The sequence below is a fragment of the Echiichthys vipera genome (assembly GCF_963691815.1).
Source record: "Echiichthys vipera genome assembly, chromosome: 17".
NCBI lineage: Eukaryota > Metazoa > Chordata > Actinopteri > Perciformes > Trachinidae > Echiichthys > Echiichthys vipera.
The window spans coordinates 6,286,049-6,308,750 of record NC_139842.1 but is presented as its reverse complement, the minus strand read 5'-3'; the positions used below and the strand labels follow the sequence as shown (position 1 = coordinate 6,308,750).

At 43.0% G+C, this 22,702-nt stretch overlaps 1 protein-coding gene across 2 annotated transcripts in view; it reads right to left on the bottom strand.

Moving 5' to 3' along the window:
- Window positions 1–22,702, bottom strand: part of ep300b (EP300 lysine acetyltransferase b) — a 35,705-nt gene that overhangs the window by 4,643 nt on the left and 8,360 nt on the right. Inside the window, exons 4-29 of one of the 2 annotated variants that reach the window (XM_083931131.1) lie at window positions 21,736–22,039; window positions 21,129–21,242; window positions 20,665–20,898; window positions 19,984–20,089; window positions 19,734–19,862; window positions 18,533–18,650; window positions 18,216–18,399; window positions 17,855–17,932; window positions 17,419–17,498; window positions 16,964–17,116; window positions 15,592–16,458; window positions 14,880–15,122; window positions 14,509–14,713; window positions 13,518–13,669; window positions 10,907–11,146; window positions 9,888–9,976; window positions 8,782–8,862; window positions 7,659–7,715; window positions 7,200–7,277; window positions 6,632–6,699; window positions 5,017–5,167; window positions 2,272–2,532; window positions 1,946–2,111; window positions 1,196–1,363; window positions 937–1,098; window positions 444–725 (exon numbers count right to left, since the gene is read on the bottom strand). In XM_083931131.1, the coding sequence (XP_083787257.1) occupies window positions 444–725; window positions 937–1,098; window positions 1,196–1,363; window positions 1,946–2,111; window positions 2,272–2,532; window positions 5,017–5,167; window positions 6,632–6,699; window positions 7,200–7,277; window positions 7,659–7,715; window positions 8,782–8,862; window positions 9,888–9,976; window positions 10,907–11,146; window positions 13,518–13,669; window positions 14,509–14,713; window positions 14,880–15,122; window positions 15,592–16,458; window positions 16,964–17,116; window positions 17,419–17,498; window positions 17,855–17,932; window positions 18,216–18,399; window positions 18,533–18,650; window positions 19,734–19,862; window positions 19,984–20,089; window positions 20,665–20,898; window positions 21,129–21,242; window positions 21,736–22,039 (4,770 nt within the window). The remainder of the gene's footprint in view (window positions 1–443; window positions 726–936; window positions 1,099–1,195; window positions 1,364–1,945; window positions 2,112–2,271; window positions 2,533–5,016; window positions 5,168–6,631; window positions 6,700–7,199; window positions 7,278–7,658; window positions 7,716–8,781; window positions 8,863–9,887; window positions 9,977–10,906; window positions 11,147–13,517; window positions 13,670–14,508; window positions 14,714–14,879; window positions 15,123–15,591; window positions 16,459–16,963; window positions 17,117–17,418; window positions 17,499–17,854; window positions 17,933–18,215; window positions 18,400–18,532; window positions 18,651–19,733; window positions 19,863–19,983; window positions 20,090–20,664; window positions 20,899–21,128; window positions 21,243–21,735; window positions 22,040–22,702) is intronic. The other variant, XM_083931132.1, reaches the window with a different exon arrangement.

Genomic DNA, 22,702 nt, shown 5'->3' with positions numbered 1-22,702 from the left:
TCTAAGCAGGTTAAACTTCTGTCATGTCACCTCTTGCTCTCCATGATCACTGTTGTAAATCTAGCTGAACACAATATGTGAGGTGTCACTGACAGATTTTTCTCATTAAATGAGACACTGACAGATTGTTCTGATTTGATCACATCTCGTTAATGCAATCCGTCAACCAAAGAAAACTGAAGTCTTAACGTTGATCAAATCACTGTTTCATTGCCACAAAGTTGTCTGATAACCATAAATGCAGATCAAAGACATCCGCTGCATGGTGTGGCTATATTAACATTCAAAAAGAAGAACATTGTTTATCCTGTCAGCACTAAATCAAAAGACAAGAGTTTTATTGTTTAAAACATCCACAGGCTCAATGTTTTTTTTTTTTTTGATCTTCAGTCAAATACAAAAAGAGGAAAAAAAGCAACATTCAAATGAGTCTCGATTCTCACCTCGCACACGGTGCAGTGGAAGCGGGTCTCCACGTGATGTTTACACTCATTGCAGGTGTAGACGAAGCGGTCCTGGCTCTGGTTGTGCAGCTCCACCAACATGCACATGGTGCTCCACATGGACCTCCTGAGGGAGCTGAACTCCAGGTGCTTGTCTCTGGCCAGAGTCAGGAATGCATCACGGCCGTCCATCAGGTCGCAAGCCATGAGGGGGTCAGGGTCGGTGATGGGGGGCAGCGAGTTTGCGGTGGGGCCAGCAATGAGACGGATGACAAAGAAGACCTGGGAATCAGAGGGAACAGTATCAGCTGTAAGGCCAGTTCTCAAATGTAAAACAAGGATGGACGGTTGTTTGTAGTAATAATAATAATAATTCAATGTTATAAAGCGCCCATCTTAGTACTTAAAGACGCTTGGTTGTAGGTTAAAGGTGCTATGTGGAGTGTTCTTGCAAACAAACAAGTTCTGATTAGATTCAGTGTTATTTGCATACCTCCTTATGTTTCTCCATTGTGGCGTAGAGTTTCTGGGAAAGGTCATTGGAAACATTAGGCATCCCTGGTTTCTTCTTATTGGCTCGGCTCATGCTACTCTTGTTCTTGCTTGTCTTTTTATTGTTCTTCTTTTTGGCATTTTTGCTGTCTCCTTTTGTGACCTGTAAATGATTTTAAAGTCAGTTTCAGTACATAGCACTGCCATGGCAAATATCAATATTTTGTGAGCCTGACAGTGATGATAACACGTGGACTCACATCTGTGCACTCATTGGAGGTACTGTTCTCCTCCCTCTTCCTCTCCTCCTCCTCCTGCTCCAGCTCCTTGATACTCTCCTCCAGTACGTTGGGCCAGAAGTCGCCCTCGAAGTATGGCAGCTCCTTGGCACTGGTCAGCCGGTCCTCGGTTGCCTGCTTGAAGACATCCTGAGGGACAAAAAGGATAGGTGTTAAAGTGACTGTAATTCCTTTATCCTCTTAGCATCCCGCCCCCCTACTTCAGAGGGATGAGGTTCTAGTCATGAATCTCTCATAAAAACAATGATTAATCAATTAATTAAAATACATTTAGAAAGTGTATAAGGGCTTAGAACATTATGGTGGAAGTATATGATGACCAGTTGCTTTAATTCTTATGTTGATACCATTTGTTACACAGATTTGGTGCAAAACTTTTTAACCTTCCAAATTTGGTATAAAATGGTGACAAATCCTGTCGCTAAGTACCGACACTGAAATCATCAGACTAATTCAAGTAACAGAAAGACACTCGGTTGTTCATGACCAAATTTTGAACCAGGCTCCGTCTCAGTGGTGTAATCGTTGTCCTTTCCTGCCTCCTGCATGCTCTACCCGGCGCCACTTCAGATCAATCAGGGCTATGCTATACAGGAGGATCTCAATGTCGATGTCAAGTCCATACAAACTTGGTATGTAATCACTGTGCGCTGTGATAAATGCATTTAATCATATTGTTGGTACATCAACTAAACTGAAAACATGTCTCACCTTGTAATCGTGGACGATGCGCTCGGCAACAGCCTTGTCCAGCATCTTCCTGTACCACTCCTGCAGCCGTTTTGGCTTCGGGATCTTCTGATCCATTGGATGACAATGGAAGATGTAATCATCCCCTTCACTGGGTGGACAGGCCCAGATATGACCCGTTGTATACCTGACACACAGAGACATGTTGTTGTATTCATTAGAACAGAATGCATTGATTTCTTTTACTTTCATTAGCCTGTTCATTTCCATGCACTAAAAGCGTTCTCTAGAAGCACCTGGAACTCTTGCAGGTATTATGTTTGAGACGGTCCAAACTTTTCTCTTACCCCTGCCTCCTGACGTACTCCAGGTAGCCTATCAGGATCTCGTGGTAGACAGCAGTTCTGAGGAGTCGAGGTTGGAAGAAGTGCACGCTGTCCAAGTAAGAGATGTACACTCGTCTCTGATTGGGGGGCGGGCAGTCCGAGCCGTATTCTTGAACGTGCATGCCGAAGAAACAGACATCCGCTCCGTCGATATCCTCAAATGCAAACAGGGCTTTCATCCTGTAGGGGAAGGACTCGCACATCTCTCCACTGTCAACAAACCTGGAGGGGAAAGAAATCAGCCATGGTGATGATAACCGCTATAAAATCCAAGAAATGTCATCAGCTCCTTCCTGCTGTGTCTTTACCATCATGTTTTATCTTCTTAACTGTCAGACAAAGTTACATGACAACGTCCAAACATGGACCAACACTCGTAGCAGTGTGATGCTTTTGATGCACGAGTCATAACGAGCTGGTTCCAATTAAAGCTTAAGTTGTTACTGTCATGAAATACGTCTGTCATGTTTGCTTAACTGTTACCATCCTGACAGCACTGCATATGAGATGATCTGTGCAACAATCACGTTGCTTTGCCTCCACCTAGTGCTTAGAGCACACTAACATTTGTTTCTGGAAATATCTGAGTTACAGAATCTTGATTCATATTTGATCAGCGCTGCCTCGTTTGATTAAAGTTCACAACCTTGAAGACAATGTTTTTGAGTGTTAAATGTTTGTGGGAGTGGTACATTTGGATCCATTGGCAAACGAATGAGTCAACAATTCTGGGTCTCTAGATTTCCAGGACGCGTGGGAACCCTGATACTCTGCATGCAGTTACTTGTTACAAGTTTGGCTATTGCCTGTTCTAATGTGAATGATGGCCTACCTGCTGTTGCTTGGCAACAACCTGGTGCATTTGTTATTTCAAATTAACAGGAGGGCTGTACGTCAACTTTATGAAATATAAACTCAAAATATTACATCACATTTGCTAAAAATTTGAGTGGGTATGATTTAATTTCAATGTATGATTTCATCACGTTACAATTATGATCATATGGAGTCACCCCACAGCCCTTTATAGTACTGAAGAAACGACGGACATTGTTTTAAATATTTTTTATTTCATTATTATTATGATTATTATTAATAATTAGATTTTTTTACACACTGCATGGAAAGCAGACCGGGTGGCATTTATCTACCTGTTCTTGACAACTGTATGAAGGGTGAATATTTTTTTTAAATTTAATTTTAATTACATTAAGGCTTAATATTCTGCATAATTAAAGGTTCAATATGTAGAACCTTAGTAAAAGCTATATTTAATTTTTTTTTAATAATAATACACCCCAAAACCTACAAATATATTTAGTCTGAATTAATTTGAGTTTCACAATGATTTTCTGTCACGTTCTGTTTACATTGTAGCAGCCAATAGCGTTGGACATTGGGTGTTGCCAGGGTTGCCTGTTGTTGGGTGCAGCTACTGTAGGCTGGCACTGGTGAAATGGAGTTTGCCAATCCTGCAGCTGCTTTTTGTCCCAGCAGCTGAGTGACCGGAGACGGGCAAAAACGAGTCAATATAGGCCGAGCATTCACTCCATGGACTGAGATAAAGGAGTTCAACGGCATTAAAACGCACGCTAAAATGTCTCTCCTTGATCGCTAACTTTCATGTTTACTTAGCTGTAACGGCTAACGATAACTGTCAGTCAAACTCCTCTGCAATACTTGTTTTTAATGGTGTGATTTTCCAGAGGGGATGGGTTCAAACAGGCTCAAACAGACTCCGGTCTCCTGTAGGCTACCGGGTCGGGTCTGTCTCCAGGTTTGAAAACGGTCTCAACGTTAGAAGCTGGGTCTATTTCAATTTTCTACAAGTTCTTGTGAATCTACAAAACACTCTTCAATGAACCTGGCAACCCGACTGCTGGAATTATTTTTTGTTGTTGCGACTACGATTGTAAGACACTATAGATGACGTAGTTCTGCTCATTCTCCATAATCAACCTTTAAGGGAGTGGCTGCTTTAACTGACAGGCGGGGTACAGTCAGTGGAGACTGCAGGCTTCATCGAGCCTGCCTCAGCTCCATCCACGTTGCACCTCTTTGCCCATTTTTGGATTAGCTGGGAGTCAGACACTGGCTAATTGTTTCTCCACCTGCTGCGCTCATTGGCTTAAATGTGTGTTCAGTCGAGAAACCGCAATTTCATGTCCCAATGCCAGATGAAACAGTCATCAGCTGGTGGATTCAAAGGTCTGGACCGAGGACAACAGAGCAGTGTTGAAGGAAGAGAGGAGAGTTTTTGCTCCGTCACTGTAGCTTTTTACTCAAATGCCTGCTTTTTAATTTTCGATGACTATGGACCAGTAATTGTTTAATTTTAAATAACTGATCAACCATATTATTTCACTATATACACACACACCTGTCAGATAGAACAATGTTAGGCTTCTCTGAGTTCTGTTTACAATATCACTATGTGATACAACACACTAGGACAGGAGGATTTTCAGTAATTTATATGATATTAAGCATGTAGATCAAAGCAGGCTGTGGTTGAAGGCTGTAACATTTAGTCTGTTTGGAAACAGAATAAACTAGTGACTTGTTAAATTGTTCCAGAGTTCAGCATTTCACAATTAAGACTGAGCCAAAAGCAGGTCCCCTCATGCTTTTCCCCAAGAAATTGTTTTGCCAAGGTAGTAAGTCACAAAAAAAGTGAAGGAGCAGTAGTGAAATTTGACATCCTACCTGGACTTCATGCCCGGCTTGACCTCAACCACCTTGTCTGAGACATGGACCACACGGATGGTGACCTCGCCAGAATCAGGGAGGTCATGCCGCTTGATGTAATCGTTTACTCGTGTCTCCAAATAGCACCCCAACTTGGTATGAGGAAGCCCTGGAAAAGACGAAAAAAGGATGAAGAAAAAGAGGTGGAACTCAGTAAAGAAAATGCCAGCATTATTCCTCCTCTGCAGCAGAAAACCTGCAACGAGGGGGAGTCATGGCGGAGAGGAAGAGAGGGTAAGTGTGGCTTCATTTCACAAAGAAAGATAACAACAGTGCTGATAAATGTGGCACAGGTGAGGTGAGGGTTTGTGTGTGCGACGTGAACCGATGGTGCATCACTGCTCTACATTGTAGTTGTAGTCTGTCGAGTGACGGTTAGACGGCGCCTTGATGCAGGTGACAAATGCGTTTATCAAAATGCAGAGCAGTGAGGATACAGTCGTCTCATACAGGAGATGTAACGCGGACCTGCCGGTGCGCATTCAACCCGCCACGGGGGTCAGACGTCAGTGTCACTAGTAGAGACTTCAGTCTGCATAGTTTATAGACTTCACTACTAAACGAGACATTTATACAGTAACAATCGGCTTTATAATCAAATAAAGTCTCTATCTCTCCCTCTCTCCTGTTATAATATTGCAGCCACTCAGGCTTTGCTGATTTTTTTCTTTGACGAAGAAAACCTGAATGAAAACAATGCAGTTTAAATATTCTCTTATTTCATTTACACCGTGCTCAGACTCAAAGATGATAAAACAGCCGCACTGACACTGAAAAGCTGCGTAGGCTGACTTATTTACCACACAGAAAATTGATCAGGAGTCAATAAGGTATTTGGACCGATTAGCAGAATTGATAATTCCATTAGCACCAATAAAGTCTTATCCATTCCCGTCCCTACCTGTTTCTAATGCAGGCCGCCATTTTCCTAATTACCATCTGCCTTTTTCCACTGCATGGTACGACTCAACGGTTTTTCATAAGCAGGTTATGGATAATACCTGGTACTTCCTTTGCTACCATACAAGTGGAGGCTCCAAACGAGCTGAGCCAATACTAAAGGAGTTAAAACACTCCAGACCACTGATTCGGTCAAAAAGAATTATCACAGACATGATACGAAACATCCTGCACAAACCCGTGTTTTAAATAGTCAAACTACCGTCAATAGAGGCCGCAATTGTTTTATTTGATTCAGATTTTTAACATGCATCACCTACCAGCACCAAAAAAGCTCACCAGTTACTGTATTTGTATCTTGATGTATTTATTGCACAGATACATGTGAGTGGTTTCAATCATCTCATCCAAATATTCCATTTATTTTTATTCTCATAAGTTGGTGTCAGTCAAAAGCATAAATCACGGTGACGGATTTCTTAAAAGTATTAGAGAGGAATGATCGATACGGTGAAAACACTGTTCTGTAGCAGCAGCAGAGTCCATGGTTTTAATCTTGGAATCAAAGCAAAAGGAAACTAAAACGATAACGTCTCGATGAAGGAAACGAGGGAGGTTGGGCCGTGACGTACAGACATAAAATGAGCCAGTCGCTCAGCATTATTTCACTTACTTTTGGATGCGTATTTGTTCTCTTTCCGCGTCTTATTGGCCTTTTTTAGGCAGTTGTCACATACAAAACTGTGGTGAGGGAGGAAGTAAAAAGTAAATGGTTAAATTTGCAGGTTACCATCAGCCCTGTCACATTCAGCACAGATGACAGTGACTAAGTGGCTTTAATCAAGAGATGACTTCATGTCAGTCTTCCTTTCTTTAAACAGATATAATGACTCTGAAAGTGTCCTTTAACTACAAAAAGACCACACACGAAAGGAATTCAAACTCGATGAGAGACTCACTCTACATCGGTCTACATTTCTACCCTGATGTAATGATGTAGACTCACATAATCTCTGTCTTAACACTTTTCCAAACTGCATTTCAGTGTGTTGGAAGTGTGTGATCTTGAAAAATGTGGTTCAAACAGCATGTCTACAGCTTTATGCAAACACGAGCATGTTTACTGATGTTTTGGATGATTCTAAAGCCTTTCAATGAATGCTTTACAAAAGGCCACGTTTACTTTCCAGACCCAGTCACGCGACAGAATGTACAGAGTGTGCGTATGATAGCTGGCTCACCCCGACGGCCATATGGTGTCATGATGCAGGACACAGATCTGGTGCATTTTACGACCGCAGTCAATACATTCCACAAGTCTGAGCCGAGAGAGAACAGGAGACAAAAGACAGACAGAATATAAGTTAATAAGGCAGCATGTCACACACACTATGGAAATACCCTGTTTGTTCCTCTGCAAGAGCTACTTAATTGCTAAATAATATTAAAGTAAAAAAGTAAAGTAAGGACATCCAAAGTTATCTTGTGTGTATATATATATGTGTTTGTGTGTGTGTGTATATATATATGTGTTTGTGTGTGTGTGTGTATAAAGCACCTAATTCAATTGGCTCAAATATTTGTTTTTAAATTTAAAATCTAATTTAAACTAATAACATAAAAACATTGATCTTTCAGCATCACAGGGACAGTGCGAAATAATGAAAAATGAGAGTTCATGAGTAAAGAAGGGGACATACAACTCAGGGTCGAGTGTGTCGTTCTTCTTTCGTTGGAACTGCTCTTTGTTGATGGACCTGTGGGAAATATTAGAAAAAAAACTTTTAACAGACACATCGAGGTCGTCACTTAACGACTGCAGGCTGTGTGCAGATTCCGATATCCTCATTTCAGAAAATGTGTTTAGAAATTCATACTGATTTATCTTACATTACATTACATACATTTCAACCAAATGGCGATCCCATGTTAAATCTTAAACGGAGCTAAAACTACATGACCTTTAACCTGTTAAACCCTGCTGAGCTGCCTTGGATCAGTCGCACAAACCCCGACATCGATGGAATTATTAATTTTCAATTCATCAATTTGGTCTTTGAAACGTTACAAAAGAGTAAAAAAAAAGGCCTGCCACACACAGAAATTTCATTTGCAGGGACAACAATGAATAGCAGCACATCTTCACATAGCTGGTTTCTAGGGTAAGGTGGCATTTTTACTTGACCTGTTATCAAAATAGTTGTCAATTAATTTGACTAACAGATTTAAATCACTGCAGCGCAACAGAACTATTTCAAACACACCAAATATGTGCAGCGGAAGTTTGGGGAAACGATGCACCAGATGTCTAAAGCTTAATATTTCCATTTGATAGTGTGGCGCAGCCATAAAAAACAGAGTCTTGGGTTCGGTGTAACACAATATAGCTTCAATGACCAACTGGAATAAGCTGGTGTCAATGTATTCTGTATGTGATACTGTCAAACACTGTGGAATGAGATGATTTTTCTAACCCTTAAGTTACTTAACTGGATGTTAAAGGATAATTACCACTCACTTTACCTTGCAATATGTTTCTTTGTTTTATTCTAGTTCAGTTTATAGCTCTTATTATTCCCTCTTATTTTCTATGTAATGTTGCTGTGCTAACCCTGAATTTCACCTCTGGTGATTAATAAAGGTCCATCATATCTTAATCCTAAACTCAAATTGGGTTCAAAGCTTTTTCAAGGTATCCAAAAAATGGACAGTTGTGAATATTTGGTACATTAAATATCTGATGCTTCTATAAAATTATCTTATTGATCTGAAAAGGTAGCGCCTTTGTCTGCTGGGTGTGAGAGGAAGTGTGATGGTACTCACGTCTGAGGCTGGGAGGGGTCGTCCCCCAAGGAAATACTCTCGCCCTGGATTTCGTTGAAACACTTCTCACAGAAGTGGTACCTGTCAGCAAGAAGCCCATATTTTGGTGAACTACACCGTTCGTCATCAGCACAGCCAATCACAGAGAGGGCACGAAGAAGCAGCCGCAGTGCAGGACAGGCCAGGGGGCGGACACACAGGAGGAGGCAGAGGGCAAGGTAGGTCGTCGCCAGGAGGAAGCAGCCAATCGTGATGCAGGGTTTTTGTGTGGGCGGGTGTTTTGATTTTGCGCGTAAATTTTGGAGTGGATGATTGGTCACACCAAAACAGGCCAATGCAGACATCACAAGCGTTAAAAAAGGAGGGAGAGAAGGGGAGAAGGGAAGGGGGGGAGGGGGCGGAGATGGGGAGGGGAGGTCAAAATGGATATTAAAAAAGCGTGAAATAAATCGTTACAGGTCAGACGGAGACAATGGAGGGGACAGAGAGGGAGGGATGGACAGGATGTAAACAACAACCAACAGAAGACAGAGAGCCAAGGCAAAGCAAAGATTAGCGTCAGACGTCCAGTGGTAAACAACAACAACAACAACAACATTACAGCAACATGAGAGACCACTAGGAGCTGTGGAGGAGGAGGGGGTGAGGGCATGAGTCTCTGAACATGAAAGGGTGGATGAGGAAAAAAAATGAATGCAACAGAGACCCATCATCCTTTTAGTTCATTTATAAAGTGGGAACCGTTCCTCTAGTGGTGAGAATGGATACCCCGCTCCATCTATGTATTATCACAAAATGCAAGTCGTCATGTGTTGTGCATGTAAATTTACTCAGTGGGAAACAATGGTGCAACAAATCAAAGAATAACTGCTCAAGAAGACAGGAGCCCACTTCATGAATGACCACATAATGGAAAATAAAACAGAACTACGAAGATGGAAGATGGTGCCATGTTAACCATTTGAAGCCAAATCAAAACTCATCTGTGATTGCACTGATTGCATGTAGAAAATATAGTCAATGTGCAAAATACAACAGTCGCTGATACTTTCTGAAGGCTATTTGACTGTGGCCTGCGTGTGCTCCAATGTGTCGAAAGCCCTTACCTGTTCTGGTAGCTAAAATAAGCAGCGTCACGTTGGATGGTGCATAATTGTTTTCCGTAGCAGCAAAGAGTTTGGGGGGAAAACTCATACTGCAACAATAAAGAGACAGAAAGAAAAAGGTTGTCTGTAGACCTGTTATCTGAGGGAAACACGTCTCATACATACATACATACATACTCACAAACAGTTACCAGAATCCATACAGACACACTCAGGGCTCAAAACACACCTGCGTGTTTGTCTGACTTTGGTTCCATTTATGTGCCCACAACTAGACTAAACCTTAATGCTTATCTTACTTCTTACGGGAATAGTTTAAATTTTGGGAAGCACTGTAGAAGAGAAGATTGATACCACTCTCATAAGTTACTGTTACGTACAAGGCTACATGCAGACGGTTCTCACATTCCCGTCACCCATTAATTCCTGATAATAGACACCTCGTACATAAATACAGAAAACAAAGTGAAGCAGTGAGTCTGGATCTGTCCAAAGGTGACAAAATATACCTATGAGCACCTTAAAACAACAAAATAAACATGTTATATTTTGTTTGTCTTATTCTTGGCTAGGAACCGTTGCCAGGCAACTACTGCAGACTCAAGAAAGTCAGGCACATAGCCGCCCTAAAATGCCATGTATCTGTATTGTACAGATTAAACAAACAAGCCCTGTGTTAATTGGTGAGCTTTAGAGGTGCTGGTGGGCAGATTTTGTTAAGTCTGAGCGAAGTCACTGTATTGTGAAAATAAGCGTGTTGTAATTGGTGCAAACTTTCTAAACCGATGACAACAATAGTTATGGGATTGCTGCAGCTTCATGTTTACCTTGGGTACACAAGAGTGGTATCGACATTCTCACCTAACCTTGTTTCCCCAAATGTCACTTCAAAACAATATATCTAATCCGGAGTATAACTGATCCAAATAAAGACAAGCAAAGTGTCTTCACTAAGGGAAATATTCCTAGCTTGGGACCACATGAATTTAGAAAAACAAAAATACATGCGCCTGCCTCACCTTCCGTCCACAACAGTATCCCAGGCCCTGCATGACGGGATCGATCTCCAACTCAAACACCTCAGCCAGCTTGGAGCAGTATTTGTAGACGCGTGACGTCTTGCGGTTGTACAGCCAGGCATTGTTGAACATCAGCCAGATATCGTCGACATACTGCCAAGGCTCTTGGTACTGTCCTGTATCCAGCTTCCTCTTGATGGTCGACAGGTCCATGGGGTTCTTCACGATGTCAAAGTAGTCCTGTTTAGTGGGAGGGGGGGGCGCCGTCCGGATTTGAGTGGCAGGTCGAGGTAAAGTTGACAAGGGGTCAGAAGAGAGAGCAGGGAGACGGAGGGAAGGTTTAGTCGTCCGAGGGACCAAGGTGAGAGAGATGGGAAAGAAAAGTGTGATCATCATCATCATCAGCGTTGTGGTCATCAGGTGAAGTCGACCAGGCGGGACCAGAGTAGGGAGAGAAGAGGGTGCAGGGGGACAATGTTGTTGAGCGCTGCAGAGAAGAAGGTTCGCGTGCAAACAGAGAGACATGACAACTTCTGCCCTCCAGCTCTCTACTTTGCACCCTACATTTCAGGTCAAGTCCCTATTTGTGCTGCGAACAAGGACTGAAGTCTGTCTGATCCCCTGATGCTCTAATGTTTAAAAAAACTAGCTACAGATTGAATTGCATTTTACATATGATATTGCAACTGAAGCCAAGCCTTGTGGAAATCATTATATATCAATTTGTTTTAGAAAATATCTTATTTTGCCACACAGTGCTAAAACACTGTGCAGCAGCTGGGGGAGTGCTTCTTTGCTAAAATGTCTGAAAGCAAAAAAAAAAAAGCTTTTCAGTTGAAAAATTAGGGTGCAAAACCAAGAAGACAGAGCAGTGGCAACAGCAACAGGCAGAGATTCACTGTTTTTAGCAACATAGTGGTTGGCATTAACATTGCCAGCAGCATGAGTGGCATTATGATGGCAGAGTTAAAGCCAACAGTGCTGAGGGGAAGCAAACGTAAGAGGGGCGGATGAGTCCCCAAGTTTTTCTTTTCTTGTCCTCCGCCCTCCACTTCTTCTTAAACTAAAACACCGTTTGAGAAACGGAGAAGAGGGCGAGGAAAAGAGCAGCTTTTTGGAGATTCAACCAAAAATCTAAAAAAAACTAAGGAGGGGTGAGTTTCAAAGAGCAGGGTCCATCTCAGTGTCACCATGACAACAACAGTTAGGAAACAGACCCTCGGTCTCTGAATGGAACCACTCACGTAAACACACAAGTGATGCGTATTACCATGTCAAAGCTACAAAGCCAGATGTATATCACAACACTGCAGTGTACAGAAATCCCCGCAGTTTGTAACTTGTTCTACAGAATTATACAACAACAGAGGAAAGTTGCATCAATTGACTGAGGAGGTTCTTGTAGAGAGGTGAGGCAATAGTTTGGTGCTCGCTCATCACTGCTCTAAAAGTGGCATTTGTTAAACTTCATATTGCTTGAGACAGCGGGACAGACATTGTCACACTGTTTTCAATTTAAGAATTGTTTTTAACTGTACGCAAGTACATACTGAGTCTAATACTGAGTCAGATACTCTTTGCCCCTGAATTTGGATGCGCGTAAAGGTATTGTCCCACCTCTACATACTGCCCACCTGAACAACGACACACTACTACTGGTGAGGAACTGAACTAGAAAGCTAGCAATGGATTACTGGGATGGAAACTACAAAAATCATGATTCAAATTAAAACCTAAAATTTGATGTCAAAAAGGCAAAAGTCAAACAAATTAACATGATAAATGAAAGCAATTGGCTCATGAACTGTTGATAGAGCTTAAAGCGAAGGACTCAGATAGTGATGACATGTCTCCATTGCTGTCTCCTTATTGTATTTGGAGCGCTATGCAAGACAAATTATGCTTAATTTAATTAAGCATAATACTCTGACGGAGGCTTGAGTCATGTTATATTGTAAAGGTATGTTACATTATTTTAAAAGGTGGTGGGGGCACAGAAGCCCAAATTTTAAAAATGTCAAAATCAGTAATAAACTTTGGTTTCATATTGGATTGTCCCATCAAAGTAAAGGTAAATGTTCATAAGAGTCATTGCTTTGATTTACAAATGACAAGAAGTTTCAAAAAAGAACACACACACACACACACACACACACACACACACACACACACACACACACACACACACACACACACACACACACACACACACACACACACACACACACACACACACACACACACACACACACACACACACACACACACACACACACACACACACACACACACACACACACACACACACACACACACACACACACACACACACACACACACACACACACACACACACACACACACACACACACACACACACACACACACACACACACACACACACACACACACACACACTTTTCTTAACTTCTGACATGCAATGGAGGAAAAATCAACTTAAAGAAACTGGAAGCAAATATCTTAAATAAATTCAGAAAATATGACAACTATGACAAAGGAGAAAATAATATTAAAGATGAAAAAGGAAAACAAAAAAAATCTAAGTTTTCAGAGGAGTTGAAGCAAAATGGCAGCCAGTGCAGTCCCTTACCAGGTTAGTTTTGTTACTAGTTCGAATACGTACGGGTATTCCCAGTAACTGGGGGTCCACCGGCTGACGGAAGGGAAGGGACTCAGGGTCCTGCCGATACAAAGCTTCCAGGGTGGGCATCAGAGCCTGACGCAGCTCCTCCGGCTTAAAGACTGGAAAAGATGAAGAAAGAAAAACTAATGAGGAATGAAACAGACTTATAGATGGGAGGTAAAGAGAGAACAGAAGAAAAGACAGGAGCAAATTACAGAGGCTTCTTCTCTCTGGCAGAAAAACTCCACTAAACACATCATGTAGCGCATTTAAGTGTCGACGCTCTTCCGTGCAAAACAGGGCCGAACGCTTGGTGATGTAGTGACTACACACGCTGGGACCTTGTCTGTCCCATTGACTGTATAAAAAGATGGACGACGCGTATCCACTTCCTCTCACTATACAAAAGTGAGGCCAAAATATGCCATCTTGTACTTCTGGCCCCATTTTTATAGCATCAACTGACTTATAAAAATATATCACTTGAAAATACATCAGCATGATCAAAACGACCTCAAATGTATTTGATGTGTACTTTGAATTTTTAGGCTTGGCAAGGTTTATAACCTAATTGCAGCCAGCCACCAGGGGGTGATCCATACGTTTTCACAATAGCTTGTGAAGCTTTTCTCCATTTTCTTTCTGCTGTTGTGTTTACTTCACGATGGCATTTTGTGTACAATTGTACATCATTTCATTCAATAAATTGTTATTAAAAAGGGAAAATTAAGCTCTCTGAGATAATACATTTCCTAACTGACCGCTAACAAGTTTGGCTCGATCGCTGACGGGACAATAAGTTCACACAGTTTTTACAAAGGGTGTATTTGTACCTTTGACTCCTGTCTCATAGCCGTCTTACTCTTTTAGGGAGGAGTTTTAATAAAAGTTGATCTATGATAGCTTCCTCACACCCATTAACGCTCAGGTAATGGTAGCTGTTAAGTTCCAAACTTACTTTTCTTCTTGCTCTGAGCACTGGCTGGGGAGCTGCTGTTGGCTGTTGACCCTGACCCCTCCTCTTCCTCTTTGGGCTCTTTCTTTATCTCCGGCTTCTTGTCTTCACCTGTTGCTACCGACGAAGACGACGTTGAAGATGAGAATGAAGATGTGTCCATGGGCTCCCCTTTACATCCGTCTCCAGACGGCTTCTCTTTCTTTATCTGAGGGGAAGATTCAAGGGTCAGTATAATGATTTTCTTATCAATGCGATTCTTTTTAATCTGAATAGAAAACCAAACATCCGAACCCTTCCGACATTTGAAGACTGTTCCAGGGTTTTCAAACACACAGAAAAGAGTGTGAGGAAGCCGACGTGGACAATCTTACCTCTGGTTTCTCCTCCTTCTTCACATCATGCTGACCCTTGCCAATCTTCCCCTTGCCCTCCTCTTCGGTGTCAGCCCCTTCGTCGTCGTCGTCCTCCTGCTTCTTCACCTCCATTTTGACATCTTCCTGGCTTGGAGCAGAGCTGTCCACCAGGGTGGTCTGGGAAATGGGATCGGCACTGCTGCTGACCGAACCTGGAGAGGACACCTGACCGTCTGCTGTCAGAGAAGGCTTCGGAGATAGCTGCAGCAAAAAGACAAGAGATACAGTGAGTTTTGGAAAAAAGCACACAGGCATGCACACACCCACTCACCACAGTTTTGTAATCAAATTCAAGGATTAACCATTTATTTTTTAAATTGATTTAATTTTTCAAAATAAAGTTAAGTTATGTGAAGCCTATCCATCCATTTGTAAAGTGCTCTGTCATTGTTTTTTTTAAATCAACAATCTTTCCCAGACTTAACATTCCCATTTCAATTTGTATGCATTATTCTTATGAGTTAGAGGGAATTAGCGAGCAACTAGACTTGCATGCAAGGATAACAGCGGGATCAATGATCCCCATGCTCATCATTATCGAAGGCTCAATGGAGCAGAAAAGCAGGAAGCCAAGAGCACCCCTGAATAAGCCTTAAAGGTGGTTTAAGAATAACAAGGCTTGGTTGGGAAAGGAGTTGGCAAAGTAGTGAAAGCCGGTTGATTTACTCACTGGGGTTCGCGGCCGCTGCAATGGCACATGAGCATTCTGGGTAGGCACCGAAGAAGCTTGACCTGCTTTTTGGCCAGAGGAAGCCACACCTCCAAGTGTCTGCTGTGGAACCTGATTTTCCTTCTCAGACTTCACCGCCTGCACTGATGGCTGCTGCGAAGCTTGTTGTTGTTGTAGCTGCTGTTGTTGTTGTTGTTGTTGTTGTAGCTGCTGCTTCTGTTGTTGTTGTAGCTGTTGTTGATGTTGCTGCTGCTGCTGCTGCTGCAGCTGTTGTTGCTGCTGCTGTAGCTGTTGTTGCTGCTGCTGCTGTAGCTGTTGTTGCTGCTGCTGCTGTAGCTGTTGTTGCTGCTGCTGCTGTAGCTGCTGTTGCTGCTGCTGCTGTAGCTGCTGTTGTTGTTGCTGTTGTTTTTGCTGTTGTTGTTGTTGTTGTTGTTGCTGCTGCTGTTGTTGCTGCTGCTGCTGTTGTTGCTGCTGCTGTTGTTGCTGCTGCTGTTGTTGCTGCTGCTGTTGTTGTTGCTGCTGCTGTTGTTGCTGCTGCTGTTGTTGCTGCTGCTGCTGTTGCTGTTGGGGGTGCTGTGGAGGTGGCAGCTGGGGTGTGCTGGGAGTCTGTGGCTGTGGGGTCTGAGAACGAGGTAACGTGGGGGGTGTTTGATGCGGTTGAGGTGTTAAGCTGCGTGCCGGTGAGGGGGAGTTTGTTCGCATGGGTGGGCAGTGAGGATAGGAGTTAGGTTGAGTGGGGGTGGATGACGGAGGCAGGTTGGGTAGAGGCACAGCACCACTGGCACAACCAGGCCCCATGGAGCCTACAGAGGCAGACTGTGCAGCAGGGCTGCTGGCTGTGAGGGAAGGTGGCGTTGACATCTGGTTCTGATAAATAGGAGAGGACACAGAGGTTAGAAATCTTATAGAAACTTTGGATGTATCTCCAGAGTAAGGGAGGAAGAAAAATGAAGAGCAACATGAATCTGACATATCATAGCAGAAGATTCTACCAGGTACACAACTCTGGAACTTCTGAGTCACAACACTTTATTTCAAATCCATCTCTTACAAACATACAAAACCTATAAAAGTGATTTACTTAGATAGGGAAACAATCAGTCTTAAAAGTTCTAGATAGACGCAATACAGAACTGTGATCCATCTCACAGTGGTCATGAATTATGATATTATCCTGAAGACAGTTCCCTTAATTATACAGTATTCATCACTATCCATCAGTTCCTGTAAAGCTGCTCTGAGAGTTGATGCCTATATTGGTCATCATGTGCATTCATTCAGGAGGTTTCCCACATCCAACTGAAGATATGTTTGAGTTTCACTACATCACAAAGTCATCTGTATGTTACACGGTCCTGTAACTTTCACTTACTGGTGGCACAGAAGTCTGTGATCCTGTCTGGTTCATGCCAACAGGACCAGAACCAAGTCCAGGACTGGACCCAGGATACTGGCCTTGAGGGAGGTACTGGCTCTGTAACTGGGTGGCATTGGGCTGACCCATCCTTGTTGCTCCCATACCCATCTGAAAATGAGACAATAAAGGGTATGTTAAGTATTTGAGAAATAAGGCATGATTTCAGCCAACAGTCAAAAAAATGCAAATGTGAACTTGAATACACTAAATGTGGTTGTTCTTTTTCTGGTTATTTGCCTTTTGTGCACCCTCCTCCACTCGAGTCACAGCTGACATCACTCACAGTGCTAAGGTTAAGAGAACAATATCGTCTTAACCTTTAGACACCCGAGTATCCATTTTGGAAAATCATTGACTTTCAAGCATGAAATTCATATAAGCCCAAAGAAATCTGGAACAGTTATGCCAACCTGGTTCATCGAAGGATTCAGGGGAAGAGGCGACCTCTGACCCATGGATTGCATACTCATCTGACCAAACTGGTTCATTCCTAGAGGTGAACAGAAATGAGAGGCCCAGAGAACACAAACGTTTTTTCAAAAGTCATAATACTGTTTGAACATGGGAATAAAATGAAATATTCGATGGGGCAGGTACGATCGCCCGGGAGATGTGTTCAGGGCACAGAGCAGGAATGACAAAGGCACCAGTTCCCTGTTACAAGTCAGTAAAGCATCAAAATGATTTGAAGCTGTTATTTCAAAAGGTAAAATGCTTGTGCAATGTCACTTTAAGCCTACTGTTCTGCGACACATAGACCGTCCGATACACTCCGTTCAAGGCATTAGAATGTAAAATACAAGTCTGCCTTTGTAATAATGCCATTTACACTAATTAAAGACGTACCTGCTGGGTTCTGCATCCTGTTAACCATCTGATTGGGTCCAGCTGGTCGGACCATGGACGGATCAGCATGAGGACCATCTGACAAGGTAATAACAGATCTTGTCTTCAGGATCACTGAATACCAGTAAAACCACAGATGACTGATATACGTTTTCAAAGGTAAGAAAAACAGTAGAGTGCAGCAAACAAACGGCATCATACTTAAGCACACGAGAAACTACAAAACAACTACATTTCCCATGATCTATGTTATGTATTATATATATAAATATATATATGCTGGTATTGTTTTCACCTTGTCAGTCTGTGTCTATGTACACGTAGTAGTGAGGGAGGTAGGTAAAACAGTACGTGTACTTACTTGGGGGTTGTCCAGGGGCCATAGGCGGCTGTCCCATGCTGGGAGGCACCTGTGGGAGGCCTGGGGAGGCTATGCCAGGCTGGCCGGGCATCATGCCCTGCTTCTGGAGTCGTGTCCTCCTCTTTTCCTCCAGCTCCTTTTGGATCTTATAGATCTTCTCTGCCAGCAGATGGTAGTACTCCGCCTAGAAGGGAAGCGTCACAAGGATGTTGCAGGATACATTATCAACAGTGCATAACAAGAACACTTATTTCCTCATGCCTTAACCGAAAACTCATACGACAATACTTAACATACTGCATGCGTTCGTTTCTTACCCTACTGTTGGCGGACTCGTACATGTCCCCCTCTACTTTTCGAGCGTACGCCACCAGATTCTCCATCCGCCTATCCTTCAGGGCCGCCGGATCAGGAGTGGGGAAGATTGCCTGCACACTACTCTCACACATGCACAAACAAGAAGGACACACAGATACAATTAACTTGAGGAAAAAAGGCACCCAAATGACAAATAGCACTGAAAATAGACTGATACCACAGTCTACTGTACATACCGGATTCATAGTGTATACACTGTATTCATGTTATACCTCCAGCGGTCAATTAGCAACTATTACTTTACAGGTGTATAGCTGAGATCAAATTGGAGTTCGAAGATGAATGTGGTCTGAGAAAGGGCATCCGAATTTGGGGGTAGAAAGTAGAAAATAGTGGCCTCTGCACTTTATGCCTCTGGCCTGATTTGGCGCTGCAGCTGGTGTGATCCCATCGCAAGATGGTCTCTAGTTCTAATAGGTTTTAGTTTCTAATAACTCATGAACCATGTCACTCAACAACGTCCTGGCGTGCCAGAAGCAGCTGCAGCGGGCAGTTCATCATGCTGAGCTGAAGGACTGAACGGCTCAGGAGATCCTTCTTCCTCACAGCCATCAGGATTTACAACACTTCAGCCAAAGGAGGGGGCTCTCTCTATTCATTCCTACTATCCTTACTTTGACCACTGGACTGTACTTATTGGCACCTTTCATCTTTTTGTCTGAGCAACAATCCTCTATAGCCCCTTTTATCTTTCTACTTTTCATTGGAACCTTTTATCTGTTATTTTATATTTTGTATTTGTTTATTCTTTAATTTTATTAAATATTTTGCAAGGGCATCCAGGGCGACTGAGGTTTGTTTAAAGAAGGGAACATTATTTCCCCCCTATCCCAAACTCTTAAGTTGCGGAGCCAGACTTTATGTTTTTTAAGTTCTTTGTGGCATTCATGCCTTGGCCTTTATTGAGATAGGACAGCAGGAGATAGGAAGAAGAAGAGAGAGGGGACGACTTGCAGCAGGTCGGTCTTGAACCCGGGGCTGCTGCGGCGAGGACTCTCAGCATCTGTATATGCAACGCCCTTGCTGAGATAGAATTTGGGAGATCCGACAATGGGATGAAATCTGATCTAATATTCAAATTATTTCTTTAACTTCCGGTCGTAGGAATCTTTGGGCACTTGCAAGACACAGCAGACTCACAGCTTGTGGACAAGGTGGTTGCGGAGGTCCTGCGTAATGTCTTCATGCCAAGACTTCCTCATGCCTGGAGCAGAAGGAGGCGTTGCCATGGGCATGGAGCCCAGGTTCGCCAAACTATCATTCATCAAACTGGGAAAAATGACAGGCAAAAAGAGAGGGAAGGAGTGAGACTTCAGCCAGCACATAACTTATTCTCACTTTCTTAAAGACTGTTATACGCAGCAGCCTGACCAATGGAAAGTAGTCCTACCTCTGTGCATTCATGTTGCCATGCAACAGGGCGTTTGGCAGTAGACTAGACTGCTGGTTGGGGGATTGCACCCCTACTCCACCATTCACCCCCATAGAGTTTCCACCTGAAAAGAGTTACAGAGTTGTAATTATATAGTTTGAAGGATCTGGTTTTAATTGGGAAATAGCATAACATTATAGCAATAACATTCGTGCGATGAGATTGTTGGAACCGATATCTTGAGCTAATACAAGATGCATCTTCATGCAAGAACATTTTCATGCCAAAGAACTACAGTGATTTAACATCAGCTGGAGATATTCTTCCGTAGCATGACCGTGAATGTATTCAGTGAAATACAAATCAAACTTTTGTGGCAAATTCATCGACAGGGAGTCAGGGGACAGCTAGAGGAGACGAAGGAGGCCATTCATATCCGACATCAAAGACCATCCAGCCTACACAAAGTTATCACATTACTTAAATTCCACACATAGGTCCTGGGATGACGACCCAGCTGATTATTCGCTGATTAAAGCCGTGAGATGCACTTCTGAGATGCAATCTCAGAAAAATCTGGCTTTGAGATTTTTTTCTCAGACATGTGTCAGCAAAAGCAAGAATTTACATCCGTGCTCAGCATAGCTCTAGTAGGTTACCATGAAATTAGTGTTATGTGCAATGGCATTAGAAACTTACCCATAGTGTTTGGAATCCTCATCCCAGGCTGCCCCTGGTTTGACATGTTGGCCTGTGATGGTTGCTGCGGGATCTGGTTGCCTTGGTAAGTGAGGCCTAGTGCAGCGTAGGCCCTCTCTATGGAGCTGGGGTCGATCTGGTTGGGAGGGTTCAGGCTCGGAGCGTTGGACTGTCCACCAGGCACCCCTGAACCTAAAGAGTTCACCAACCCCATCCCTGCACTGTTAACAAGGGCTGTGAAGAGATTGAGAGAAGGGGGGGAGGGGAGGTAACAATCAGCTTGAATCCACAGATGTCCCTCCTCTGTCAAGCACCTTACTGTTTAAATATAACTGTTTCATGGTAGATAATGTGTAATAATTCAATAAGAGTCATGAGTATGTACACCGTTTAAACACACACACACGCACACACACACACACACACACACACACACACACACACGCATAGTGAGAAACACTCACACTGCTGATTCCTCTTGTCTCCAGCGTTTTTCAGTGGCAGGCATACAGGACAGTCATGTCGTGTGCAATTCTTCCAATGAGAGATGATCTGTCTGGATGAGGCACAGTGTGCCACTGGGGGAGAGACAGAAATGGAGAGACGTTTAAGAAAAAAAGGGAAGAGACATGGAAAACGAGGAGAGGTACAGAGAGGGAGAACAAGTGAAATGAGAAATTGTGACAGAGTGAAGGAGGGAGATGAATAATGAGACATGTAAAGGATGAAAGAAAAAGGGGGAAACAGTCAGAAGAGTCAAACGGAAGAGAGAGAAGTCGGAGACGATGAAAGTTATTGCATGAGTCGTTCAGTACAATAAAACGACATCCAGATGAGAGAAGGACAGAGGAAAGGTATAGTAGAATAGATAGAGAAAATAACTAATTCTGATACAGTGAAAAACTGGGGGGCAAACCAAGAGGGGTATAAACAACATACAAGAACAAGCAAATAAAAAAGACAGAGGAAAAAATGAATTGCAGATACATGACAACTTTAAACACTGCCCAGTGTTTATGATACAAGCCACACACCATAAAACCAGCAATCAGCATAATTCAACAGACTCACCCTGGCAGGACTTGCCAGCCTGGCAGTGAGTCATGTGGTTGAGCACATTCTTCATGGTGCGGCAGTGGGGCAGGTTGCACTGCCGCACTTCTCCGTTGGCCTGCTCCCTCCGCTGGCACTTGTGCGCGTGGAGCAAGAGGACCAGCTGCTGTTGAATCAGCTTCCGTTTCTCGGGGTCTGCAGTAGGGGGCGCTGCGCCGGGGCCCGCCCCTACGGCACTGAGCCCAACCTGGGCGCCTCCCACTGCTGCTGCGCCACCGACGGATACACCACCAACTGCCCCGGGATGCTGCTGCTGAGAGGCCTTTGGCGAGAGCGGAAGCACAGACGAGTGTTAAGAGTATTTGCAAGAATGCATTGATCGGGTGTTATTGGACCAAGTCGCTAACAGCTCGGCTGCAAACAAATCAATTAAAGGATTTTTCCTAGACTTCTCACAACACGGGAAAAGAAATCTCTCACAGTTTTACTTACTAGTCTGACCATGTGTAGATCAAGATATAGAGGTGTTAACTGTCTAAAGAACATGTACAAAGCTTTCATCAATGCAGCAAAGGCTGTTTAATACGTGTAACAGTTGAGTTAAAAGTAGCTAAATGAATGAAAAAAAACACAGGAAGAGTGAATGAAACCGTTCTTTGTTGAAGAAAAAAAAGCCTATTTTATTATAGGCAAGTGACAATAAGCACAAGCAAAAAAGAACACACACCTGTAATGCAAAGGTGCAGTTGATCTGCAGACTACTGATCACTTCTGTAGACTGAATATGATGATTCCCAAGTTGATCAATACTTCACAAAATCCAACTTTCACTTGAATTACAGCTCTATATTAGTTTTAGACAAATGTTGGTCCTGCAATATCTTGTTATTCGTCCGCTGACATGTACAGTTTTCATTTAAAAATCCCTGCCATTTGAGATACGGGTCAACATTTTTAGAGACACTTTGTACATTCCCATACAGCT